Here is a 12,099-nt window from a genome sequence, read left to right on the forward strand (position 1 = left end):
AGAATTAAAATTGTCAAAATGTCCATCCTGCCCAAAGCAATTTACAGATTCAATCCAATTCCTATCAAAATTCCAACAACATTTTTCAATTAACTAGAACAAATCATTCTAAAATTCTTGTGGAACCACAAAAGACCCCAAACAGCAAAAGCAAACCTGAGAAAGAAGAATAAAGCTGGGGGGATTACACTCCCTGACTTCAAGTTATACTACAAAGCTACAGTAATCAAAGCAGTATGATACTGACACAAGAACAGACCCAGAGATAAATGAATAGAGAGCCCACATATAAACACGCATATATGATCAATTAATATATGATAAAGGAGTCATGAATATACAATGAGGAAAAAACAGCCTCTTCAATAACTGGTGTTGGGAAACTGGACAGCTACATGCAAGAAAATGAGTCTAGATTACTGCCTAACTCCATATACAAAAGTAAATTCAAAATGGATCAAAGATTTGAATGTAAGTCATGAAACCATAAAACTCTCAGAAACACAGGCAAAAATCCCTTGAACATAAATATGAGCAATTTTTTCCTGGACACATCTCCTCAAGCAAGGGAAACAAACTAAAAAATGAACAAGTGGGATTACATCAAACTAAAAACCTTCTGTACAGCAAAGGACACCATCAACAGAACAAAAAGGCAACCTACAGGATGGGAGAATATATTCATAAATGATTTATCTGATAAGAGGTTAGCACCCAAAATATATAAAGAGTTCATATGCCTCAACACCAAAAAAAAAAACCCAATTTAAAAATGGATAGAGGAACTGAACAGACACTTCTCCAAAGAAGAACTACAGATGACCAACAGGCACACAAAAAGATGCTCCACACTGCTAATCAGGGAAATGAAAATCAAAACCACAATGATATATCACCTCACACCAGTCAGAATGGCCACTATCCAAAAGACAAGAAATAACAAGTGTTTGCGAGGATGTGGAGAAAAGGGAACCCTCCTGTACTGTTGTTGGGAATGTTGATTGGTGCAGCCACTGTGGAAAGAAGCATGGAGGTTCCTCAAAAAAGCTAAAAATAGAAATGCCATTTGACCTAGTAATTCCACTTCCAGGAATTTACCTGAAGAAAACAAAACCCCTGATCTGAAAAGATACATGCACCCCTGCTGCATTATTTACAATAGCCAAGATATGGAAGCAAACCAAGTATCCATCAAGAGATGAATGGATAAAGAAGTTGCACTATATATACATAATGGAATATTATTCAGCCATGAAAAGGAAAGAAATCCTGCCCTTTGCTACACATGGATGGATCTAGAGAGTATTAGCTTTGTGAAATAAGCCCAGGGGAGAAACAAATACCATATAATTTCATTTATTTGTGGAATATAAAAACAAAGCAAACAGAAGTAACAAAATAGCAGTAGACTCGTAAACACTGAGAAGGGACTAGTGGTTACCACAGGGGAGGGGAAGAAGGGATACAGGGGCACAAAAATTCTTAATCATAATGTAGGTTGGCAATGGGTATAGTAGTACAGCATGGAGACAGTAGCTGTACTAATGGGGTGAGGATTTAATAATATGGGTAGCTGCTGAACCACTGTACTGTATACGTGAAAGTAAAAGAAGACTAGAAATCACTTTAAATATATATGACATCACAATCAAGAGTCCCTACAAGGTTAATAACAGAATCAATGTAACTTACAATCTTAAATAATGGACAATGACATATAATTAATTCAGTAGGTGCAACAAAAGTAACTGGAAAGCTTCAAAACCCATTCAAGATAAAAATATCTCCCAGAAAACTAGGTACAGAACTTCGTTAATCTGATAAAGAATATCCATAAAAAACCCTCCAGCTATCACACTTGATGGTAAAAATACTGAGAACCTTTTCCCCATGTTTGGGAATGATATAAGGATAGCCACCATCATCACTTCTTTAAACACTGTACTAGAGATCCCAGCCAATGCAATAAAGCAAGAAGAGGAAAGTAAAAGGTATAAAGACTGGGGAGAAAAGTTAAACTGTCATTATTTGCAGATGACAAGATTTTGATGCTGAATCTACAGAATTAATCCAATTATAATTATCAATATTTAGAATTAAGAAGCAAATTTAGAAAGATTAATGCACACACGGTCAAAATAAAAATAATGGGCTCACCAGCAATTAAGAAATTATTAGGCCAGAGGTTGAATGAAGACACAGATTCAGAGGGAAATAAGCACAGCCCTGAGACTGATTTCCAGGGCATCTGAAAACTTAAGGTCAGGGTGCTCTGAAAGCACCTTGAGCATCTGGATGCTAGCACCTCACAGGGCATCTGGAACAGGAAGCATAAAAAGCTTAAAATCTGCCTCAAGTGGAGAGGGTTTTCTATGAGAACTTCACGAAGAACTACAGAAGGCTACACCCTCAGCTTAAAAGTGACTAGAAATATACAACTGACCCCTAACCACTCTTTCCCCACTCAGGAGCCTATAAGAACAATTAGCTGATTCAAATCTTGACACTGAGAAAAGAAAAAACAGGAAGAGCTGTTGAGAATATAGTTATATTTTACACATTTTTTTCCTTTGCCTAAGATATCTTTTATGTCCTAAGATATATTTGCCAACATCAAGTTATAAAGATGTTTTGTCTTCTAAAATCTATGAGGTGTTATCTTTAACACTTGAATCTAGAGTTCAATTGATTTTAGTGATTATGATCATGTGAAGATTCATTTTATTCTATACGAACTTCCAAGTAACCCGTTGCCATTTACAGAACAGACCATCCTTTCCTCTACTTTATAGGAGAGTCACCTTTGTCACTAAACAGGTGATCATACATGTGTGGATCAACTCTAGCCAACTCTAGTCTGTTATATTAATCTATTTGTCTATCCTTGCATCACTATCCCACTGGATTACATATCAAAGCTTTATAATACGCTACAGTTGTACAAAGTCCTTGAACTTTGTAGGTTTTCTTCAGTCACTTGGCTAATCTCAGTCATTTACTCTTCCAAATAAATTTTAGTATCAGTCTGTCAATTTCAACACATACAGAAAACCAGCTGGGATTTCTGCCTGGGAATATATTAAATCTATATCAATATGAAGACAATAGTCATCTTCACAATAATGAGTCTTTTGATCCATAAACATGGTACATCCCTTCATTTAATTTAGATCCTCTTTAATTTTTGTCAGTTAGGTTTTATAGTTTTCAGTGTAGAAGACTTATACATCTTTCAAACTTTTACCTATGTGTGGTGGTTTTTTGATGCTACTCAAATACATCTCAAGGAACTAAATAAGTACAGGGAAATATTTTTACAAAGAAAGAAAACAGATATTAAAAGACACGGAGAAGAAACTGTTCAGGTTTAATAACATCTGAGTGTAGCCCCGAAAAGAGAATTAACAAAAAATGATGCAAAAGCAACATCCAATGTAAAGAAATCCACACTAGACATAGTCTAGTAAAACTACAAAAAACAGTAACAAAATAAGGATCTTAAAAGCAGCATTATGGACATTATTTTAAAAGGAGCAACAGTTATAAAAGCCAGTGACGTCTTAATGGTACTAACAATACATATCATTTTCAATTCTGGGAGGGAAAAACTGCCAACACAAAAAATTGTATCCCCATCAAAAACACATCCACAAATACAAGCTAAATAAAGACATTTTCTTACTAACAAAATCTGAGATTTTTTAACCAGTGGAACTTCCTAAAGGAAAACAGAAATGATGTACTTCAAGAAGAAAATGATCCTAGGTAGAAGGTCTGAGTTGCACAAAGAAATCTGGATGCAAAAAGTGGTAAACATGAGTAAATCTAAACAAACACTGATGATATAAACTATATAAAACAATGGTATCTTGAAAGCTTGATTTTAAAAGAGAATTAAAACAAAAAAATAATAGCTTAAGTTGACAAGAAGGGGCAAAGTCTTCTAACATTCTCCTATTACTCAGGAAGAGGATACAGCTATTATTTAATTTTAGTTCTGGGTAAGTATGCATGTTGAAATGTCTAGTATAACCACTTAAAAGATTAGAAACAGAGTGAATGAACTTCCAACTTATAGAGTTGGAGGGAGGAGATGAAGAAAAGAAAAAGGAATGAAAAAATAGCAAATCAACCCAAAACAGGGCTGCAAAAAAGGCAAAAAAACCCACATAAATTGGAAGAATAAACACAAAGAAAACAGTAGGCAAAAATTCAGATCTATCAGTAATTAACATTAATTATAAATGAACTTAAGTGTTTCGATTAAAAAGCAAAGGTAGACTAGATTTAAAATATCTTTAAATTCCAAAGAACCAGAATTCACAAAGACCACATTATCTGCAAACATGGAATTAATCTAGAAATCACATGAGAGAAAAAAAGATTAAGCAGAACACACCTTTATATTAAGAAGTCAAAAAAACAATCTCCCACAAAATAGTATGAGTTAACTGAGCCCAAGATCATCTTCATCAGAGATATGTTGCAAGAGTTTAAGTTTTGAAGCAGCAGGATACAGGGAGAATAGGACACTCTCTGATGTCCTTTGAAAACATCTCGGCTGCCTGCCTGACTGCTCCAGTGACCTTGTTTCCTGATAGAAATCATTCAGTTCAAAATGCATGTCTATGCTAATGTGATAACTGGGCCTCAACAAATTTAACAAACATTGTATTGCAAGTATTTTCTTAGATTTTTCTTTCTCCTCCTCTATTTCTCTAGTCACCTCTTAGTCGAGAATATATTCACCCTCAACAATCCAGTACCAAACACCACCAGAATTTTTTTGAGGGGGATACATTAGGATTTGAGAGATTACTTTCAATTTGCCAAATGCCCCACACCTCTGGTATTTCTAAACATAAAGAGTATTTGCTCTTATTTCTCTGTTCTTATAAACATGCTGAACAAGGAGTTATATATACTTAATAACTATCACTGTTGAGCCTAGAAAGTCGTTTATAAGAGAATGCTACAAAATGAGTTTATAGGTAATGATGAAAATGAAAGATGTGAGCGGAAGGTACATATTTTTAGGACAACCAAAAACCACCTTACAATTACTAAGAGATATAAGAGGGCCTTAATAAAAAGCAAAAAAGAAACAAACTATCCTGTCTACAACTGATTTAATGTCATTTTAATTAGGACAAAGAAGACAGATCTAGAAGACTTCCTAAGATTTTAAACTGTTTCCTGAGTTTATTACTTTCATATTTCAAAAGAAATACATTGTTACCACCACTCCACCTTCTGCAACTGATCCCTTATCCTATTCCTGAAATATTCTCCCATAGCCTCTTGCCTGCGAATGACCAAGTCCTAACCTGTTGCTAGTGTGAACATCTCCTTCCCCTTCGCCTTCGCCTTCTCCCTCGGAGCCATCTCCCTCCTGGTGTCCGGCGGTGGTGCTGATGGCACCAGTGCTTGAGCTGATGCTTCCTGGTCCAGCCGGATGGCCCTCCACAGTGGCATCCCCATAAGCACTGCTCCGGCCAGATACTAGAGGGAAACATGAAGCCCAAATCAAATCCCAAAGCACAAAGGAATCCAGTGCATTCTAAAGTCAGCACAGGTAAAAGATGACTGGTAGCTTTAGAAATTTTGTTCTTCTGTGTGAAGCTAAATAAGGACTAAAATCTCAACTCTGCCCCACAGCACTATGCTATATGACTACCAGGGCAGGCATTTATCCTTCTACAGCATTTAAGATCCATCTGCAAGGACAATCTCAATTGCTGCTGATAAACTTCCATTGCATACTCCAGAGAAAAAGTGCACTGATTTGCAAAACTAGTGATTATCAGCTACTCAATTTCTTCCATATAAAATTTTCATATCCAACTTTTGACCACAAACTGTTTTACAAGATTAAATCAAAATGACTTTGCTAATGCTTCCTCATTCTAGAGCTCCACCATACCAGCTGGTATACTCTGAAAATGACTTGCTATGTTATCACATCAGATCAATAACAACAGAATTGCCCAAAATAGCTTCTCCCAAAAGACGGAGCAAAACTACAGTATGATGGATTTCAAGGCCATACCGTAATTGTTTTAGATTAATCATGATTTGGAATTATACATGTCATTACTTTCTACCACTAATAGATAATTAAAGCCACCTGTAAAATATTTCACTATTAACCTCATTAAACTTAAAGCTATTACCACTGAACATCTGAAACTCCAGGGTTAAGGTCAAACGAGTTTCACAAGGCTTTCAATGAGTCCCCAAAACATCCCTTTGCTGAAACGAATCCCAGGACCCAGGAAGGCATTCCTACTTTGCCCCACCCTCTAAGGAGAATCAGGACCCCATCACATTACCACTGTGCTCGCCAGCCACAGAGTCCACTGCACTTCCCCCGCTCTCCGAGCCCACGCTTCCACCGTGGTCAGCAGGGGAGGTCCGAAGGGTGGAGCCATCAGTTGCTGCGGTACTGCCTTCGTCATCTGAGGCTGGAGCTGAGAGAGTAAGGAGAGCTGTTACAGGTAAAAACCCCTCCTTGGGGTGAAAGCATCAAACCACATACTGCAGAGGACGCAATGCAGTTTATATATCCTGTCATCAAAGAAAAAAGGGAAAGACTGGTTTTGTTGGTTAATCACTAACAGCAGCAAACACTATACACAGTGCATTGCAAACAGTACTTAGAAGTGAAAACCCAGTTCACTGGGCATTTCCTTCGCTGTTACGTGTCAAATAGAACAGTGCAGATTCCACAGAATCTGTGACAAGGACAGTTTGTTTTCTAGCTAAAACACTTTATGGTCACCATTGTCTAGGTGGTACTGACATTTGCTGAGATCGGAAACTAGCCATTACCATTCAAGGCATGGAACTCTGAATTTTAGAGAGATTTGTTTTGTATTCAATTTGTGCTTATGTTTGGAAATCTCGTATCATGAGCTCCTGAATCAACCCCTGTTTGCTTGTTCTTGTAATCAGGTGGTCCAGTGGTAAGCTCACTGGGAAATTTCACACCTCCTAATCATCCTCATCAGATGCTAATAATGAAGCAAGGAAATTCCCCAGAGACAGCCACAGCATCCAGGATCAGGGCTGAGCTGAGACAGGAGGAAAATGCTGGATGAGATACATGGGGAGGACAGCCAAGACAGCCAGTGAGCACAGTGGGGAAACATCTGGCACAGCACGACAGCACCCCCCAAGCCTGCAATGAAGGCAACGAAAGGGACTGAGAAAAGCAACAAGCCATGGAAGCAGGTAAGAGGGGACAGCCAATTTCTCCCTTTCTTATCTATCCAGGGTAACACTACCAAGGATGGGGGTGGAGGGGCGGGGAGAGGCAGGTAGAGAAGAACAACAAACTTAAGAAAGAGAAGGAAAAAATACAGGGAAGCATCAGTCTGAGAAATAATAAATCAACCCTTAAGCTACCCAGGGTTAATTTTCCAATGAATTAATTATTCAGGTGCTCCATCCTTCTCTATTTGGTTCAACTCTCTACTCAGGAAATTTTTTTTTATCAGATTAGGAAAGAGGCCGAAAGTAAGAACAAAACGAGGTCTGAAGAGCTCTCATACATTTTCATTGTCCACAAAATCCCTACCTCCCAAGCTCACAGATCCCTGATGTTTGCCACACTGACCTGAAGCAGAAATCAGCTTCTTGCAGCTTCACTTTTATTTGCAAATGAAGAGAAAAAAGTTAAAGGGTATGAGTTCTATTTCTCGTCTCCCTTTTAATATTGTCTAAAGTTGAAAATGCTGGTGAAGAACCCTAAAAACTGTAACTTAAGCCCTAAAGCTGTTCAACCTGCAAACTGCTCTCTCAGCCTTCCTGGGGGAATCAGCTGAAGCCAGGCAGCATGCAAACTGAAAGGAAGCGGAGCCACGAGCACCTTTGCCTAGCGCATCACTGCCTTCCAACCCGGTGTTCCTCAAGCACAGGCAGAAGCAGGAAGTCCGGAATGGCCTGTCAAAAGCAGCTGCCCATGACACTCCCACAGCACTGAGAACGAGGCTGCGGGTCCTGGCCCCGTGCCGAGCTCCCTGCTGTGGACAGTTACCTGATGCTGTGGTGTCAGAGAGGGTCCCTGCATCCAGAGAGGAAGAGCTGGGTGCCTGGCCGGACAGTCCCAGGCTCTGCAGGCCCAGTGCACTGCTGCTGCTGCCTGGGAAACAAGTGGAGAGTGAGCCCCATGCCCACCACACCCGCCCGCAGCGCACTGCCACCTGCTGCCCAAGACTCTGAGCTCACCAGCACATGACCTCCTCTGGCCTAGAAGCTAATCAACAGCCACTGCTGTCCACCCACCAAGTCTGGTCACATGGAAGACAAGACATGGTGGAAGGCTTCCTGCAGCTCAGGCACGACACTAGCTGGAGGAATCTAACAGATTCAAGAGGAAATAATCCAGGAGACCAAACTAACTGAACCTATGAGACAGGCTCCCAGGCTGAAATCCCACACTCTCTCACTCTCCACCTGTATCTCTGAACAGCACTCACCCAGATCAACCTCTCCCCAAATCTGGGGATAAGCTTGATCAGTTGGATATCAGTAACTGCCAAACCCTCTTTCTTTTGCAAGGCTAATGGGCTGCTTTGCTCCTGGCACTGCCTTCTACCTTGTTGGTCTTGCTGCAGGCTCAGGGCAATGGCTAGTTCAACCATGGTCTCGTCATCTGCATCAGGCGGGATGTCCAGCATGGGGGGAAAGCCCTCTGCACCTGCCAGCAGGGCTTCCAGGGGAGAGGGGTTGCCATTGTTGACATTTTCAGCTGTCTCCAGGACCATCGACTCAGACTGCAGAGAGAAAGCTCTGTCAGTGTCCCGTGCCAAGTGGTATCTTATGAAGTACACTGAATAAGACCTAGAGGAGAGTTCTGGGGCTCCTCCTCCCCTCTCCTGCTGCCAGAGACTCACCACCATCTCAAAATCTCCATGGTCCACCTCACTCTGTTCCTGGCTTTCCTGACGGATATGACCACCATTTGGGATCCCTGACGACTGCATTTTCTCATCTGCGTCATCATCATCATCATCATCCTTGTCTCCTAAGTGAAAGAAACCCCAGTCACATGAAGGTGCTTCTTTCCTCCATTGGCATGTGGTGTGGTAAGTCATGAAGCAATACAAACCCAAGGTGAGCTACAGCTAGCATCCTGTGCTTTAGTGGTAAACTGTAGGTACTACTATGCCTGGCCTGTTCCCTTGCTTCCTGGACCTAGCAGGATCTGGGAAGATGGAGCTGGCAGTGACAGCTTGCCCCCCTTAGGAAAAGAGTTCTCCAGCTGATGAAGGAAAAAAAACAACATTGGATTCCACAGGAATTCCTATACAGCAGAGAAATCTAAGACCAGTAGGCCCCACAAGCTCCCACCAACTCTCAGGAGACCTTGAGCAAGAGGGGGGAAAATAATACAACTGAAATGTTTATCTGTTATCTGTCACGGCAGCTTAGAGTGTCAGCTCACTACTTTCCCAAAACAACTCAATGAGATTTTTCACACTACATAATCATTCTGAGAAGAACCAGAATTAAATCGTAAAACCATCAAATGGAAGCTGAAGACACCACTACAGCTTCTGTGAGAAGCAGGCAGGAGAGACCTTCTAATAAGGGTCAAGTCCACATTAGACTCCTAATTGTCAGAAGATGGAGACATGGGCTTCCACTCAATGGGTTATGGAAGCATGTGAATATGGCCTTAACCAGACTCAACTATCTGCACTCTAGCTTCTCACTAGAGAAGAGGCACAAACTGCTGCTTACCTCATCAAAACCTTACATATCACAAATCATATTCAAGGAAGACTGTCTGAAGATCATGAAATTGCATACATTCCTCTAGACCTGCACTGTACCATAGAGTAGCCACTAGCTACATGTGGCTACTGAGCACTTAAAATGTGGGTCGTCCAAATTGACATGGGACATTAGTGTAGACAACACACTAGATTTTGAAGACAGTACAAAAAATTTTTTTGAGAATACAAAATATTTCATTAATTTTTTACACTGACTACATGTTGAAATAGTATTTTTTATATAGTGGACTAAATTATTTACTAGTAAATTACTTTCAGATTTTTTTTGTTCTTTATTATATGTGGCTAATAGAAAATTTTAATTTAAAATTTAAAATCTTAATAAAAATTTTTATTTAGTATGTGACTTTCATTGGAAATATACTTTTGAGCCACGTAACCAGAGAGTTACACAATACAATGCTAATATTTAGACACTTTGTAGAACAGCTTTTACTAAAATGTTACATGTTATGCCCTTCACTTGAGTCTAAGTGTATCATGAGGGAAATCTCTAGCGAAATTTGCTATCAAATGCATTCCAGGTTAAGTCTACTATGGTGACTATCCCTTAGGTGATAAAATGGACCCTTAATGCAGAGCTTTTACGCCAGGAAAAGGGTATTTTTCCTGAAATTTTTTGGTCTTTAGTCATTGTGATTTTTATAGCTATTCTTATTTTTGCTATGGCTCTTAGGAAGCCTTCAGCCAAAGATCTCCACTGAACAGCCATGCAAGACCTCCTGATACAGATTTTCCGCATCCTTGGCTTGATTTTACTATTGAACCTCTTTACGTTCCCATGACCTTGATTATCTTTGTTTTTATTCTACTTTCTATTTGCATTTTTATACATCACCTTAAATCTTTATGGAGAAGGTTGGGTAAAAAAATGGATATATAAACAAGTCTCCAGGACTTCAGTTAACATGAATAGCACATCCTTAAGCTGTACCTCCCTTCCCACCTCACCCCCATGCCCCTCAATGCCTAACCCAGACCTCACATTACCCATTGGAGTGTTGCTTCGAGGGGAGGAGGGCAATGTCACATGTCTCCTCTTGTTCCTGGGCCTTAGGACTCTAATCAGAGCTTGTTTACAAGAGAAGCTCACAGCAGGATCCTGAGGTTGAAAAGGAAAAGTGTCACACTTAGGTTTTATAGTATTCATGAAACCGTCTATAATAAACACTTGCCTTTCTTAGTCAATCACTTGCATGCATGGGAACTACCTACCTACTCTCCCCTGCAACCCTGCTGACCAAGTTCAGCAGTTAGTCCCATTTCCTGACCTTGCATATGTAAGACCCATTCACTACATTCTTATAGCTCAGTTCCTGGTGATAGGCAGGTCATTTGCTCCTGAAGTCACTTTGGCTCTCTACAAATGGGTTTTGGCTTTTCATCAGATGATCAGGCTCATCTAAGATCTGTGCTGAAATCAGTACTTCTAACACTTAGCTTCTGTAACAGAGTCATTGGAAATACATCTTGGTGATGTTCATTCACGTACTCATTTAATTAATTCTTAGCACTATGTAGCAACCACTAGTATATTCCCTGGGGATTCAGCACTGAACAAGTCCACTTCCTTCTCAAGTCTTTCTTTCCTTGGAATGATTAAAATCTTAAAACTTTTATTGATATTCAAAACTTACTTCCTACTATACCTTTCTTTAAATCTATTTTATTTCATTAGTTTAGCAAACTTATAAAAAAACTTTGCAGACATTCCCAGGCTAAAAAGGGTTATCTGGGGTTGTAATAATACGTACAGGACACAAGAGCATCTGCATGTAGATTCTGGCTGCTGTATTAATACAGTCCAGTTCACATGTACAGTAGCCGTGGATAATGTCTACCAGAGCATTGACAGTAGCTTCAATATGAGTTAGGCCTAAAGAGAAGAAAAATATGGAGGAAAGACTTCTGACTACTTGAGAATCTAAGACAAAAAGTACAAATCCTTTTTTACCACATAAAGATCAAGCTAACAATGACAAGCACACATACAGCAAAACAAATAAAACACATACACAAAATGTAAACTGCCAGCATTAATTGTAATTTGTTTTATTAATAGTGTTCTGATCTCCCAAGCTGTCCTCAAAAGCCTTTCCAGATATCCTATATCACAGAAGTTAGTTGTCTACTCCTTATGGATAAAAAGACAGGGCAGAGAAGAGGTGAACAGATTACAGACATACCCAACTATCCTCAAACCTTAGGTGATAATAACCATGACACATGACCCTGACATGCCTCTGAAGCCTACTGTCCAAGCAACCCCCAAACACAAATGAGCACCAGGAGTCAC

At 39.7% G+C, this 12,099-nt stretch overlaps 1 protein-coding gene across 7 annotated transcripts in view; it reads right to left on the reverse strand.

The window, feature by feature from the left end:
• Positions 1-12,099, reverse strand: part of UBR4 (ubiquitin protein ligase E3 component n-recognin 4) — a 127,387-nt gene that overhangs the window by 56,135 nt on the left and 59,153 nt on the right. For 6 of the 7 annotated variants that reach the window (XM_073233302.1, XM_036999922.2, XM_073233303.1 and 3 more), the window contains 7 exons: positions 11,558-11,679; positions 10,794-10,905; positions 8,898-9,028; positions 8,600-8,777; positions 8,039-8,143; positions 6,333-6,470; positions 5,328-5,502 (listed from right to left, as the gene is read on the reverse strand). In XM_073233302.1, coding sequence (XP_073089403.1) covers positions 5,328-5,502; positions 6,333-6,470; positions 8,039-8,143; positions 8,600-8,777; positions 8,898-9,028; positions 10,794-10,905; positions 11,558-11,679 — 961 coding nt within the window. The remainder of the gene's footprint in view (positions 1-5,327; positions 5,503-6,332; positions 6,471-8,038; positions 8,144-8,599; positions 8,778-8,897; positions 9,029-10,793; positions 10,906-11,557; positions 11,680-12,099) is intronic. The other variant, XM_073233301.1, reaches the window with a different exon arrangement.

Source organism: Manis javanica, chromosome 4 (assembly GCF_040802235.1).
Source record: "Manis javanica isolate MJ-LG chromosome 4, MJ_LKY, whole genome shotgun sequence".
In the NCBI taxonomy this organism is placed as follows: domain Eukaryota; kingdom Metazoa; phylum Chordata; class Mammalia; order Pholidota; family Manidae; genus Manis; species Manis javanica.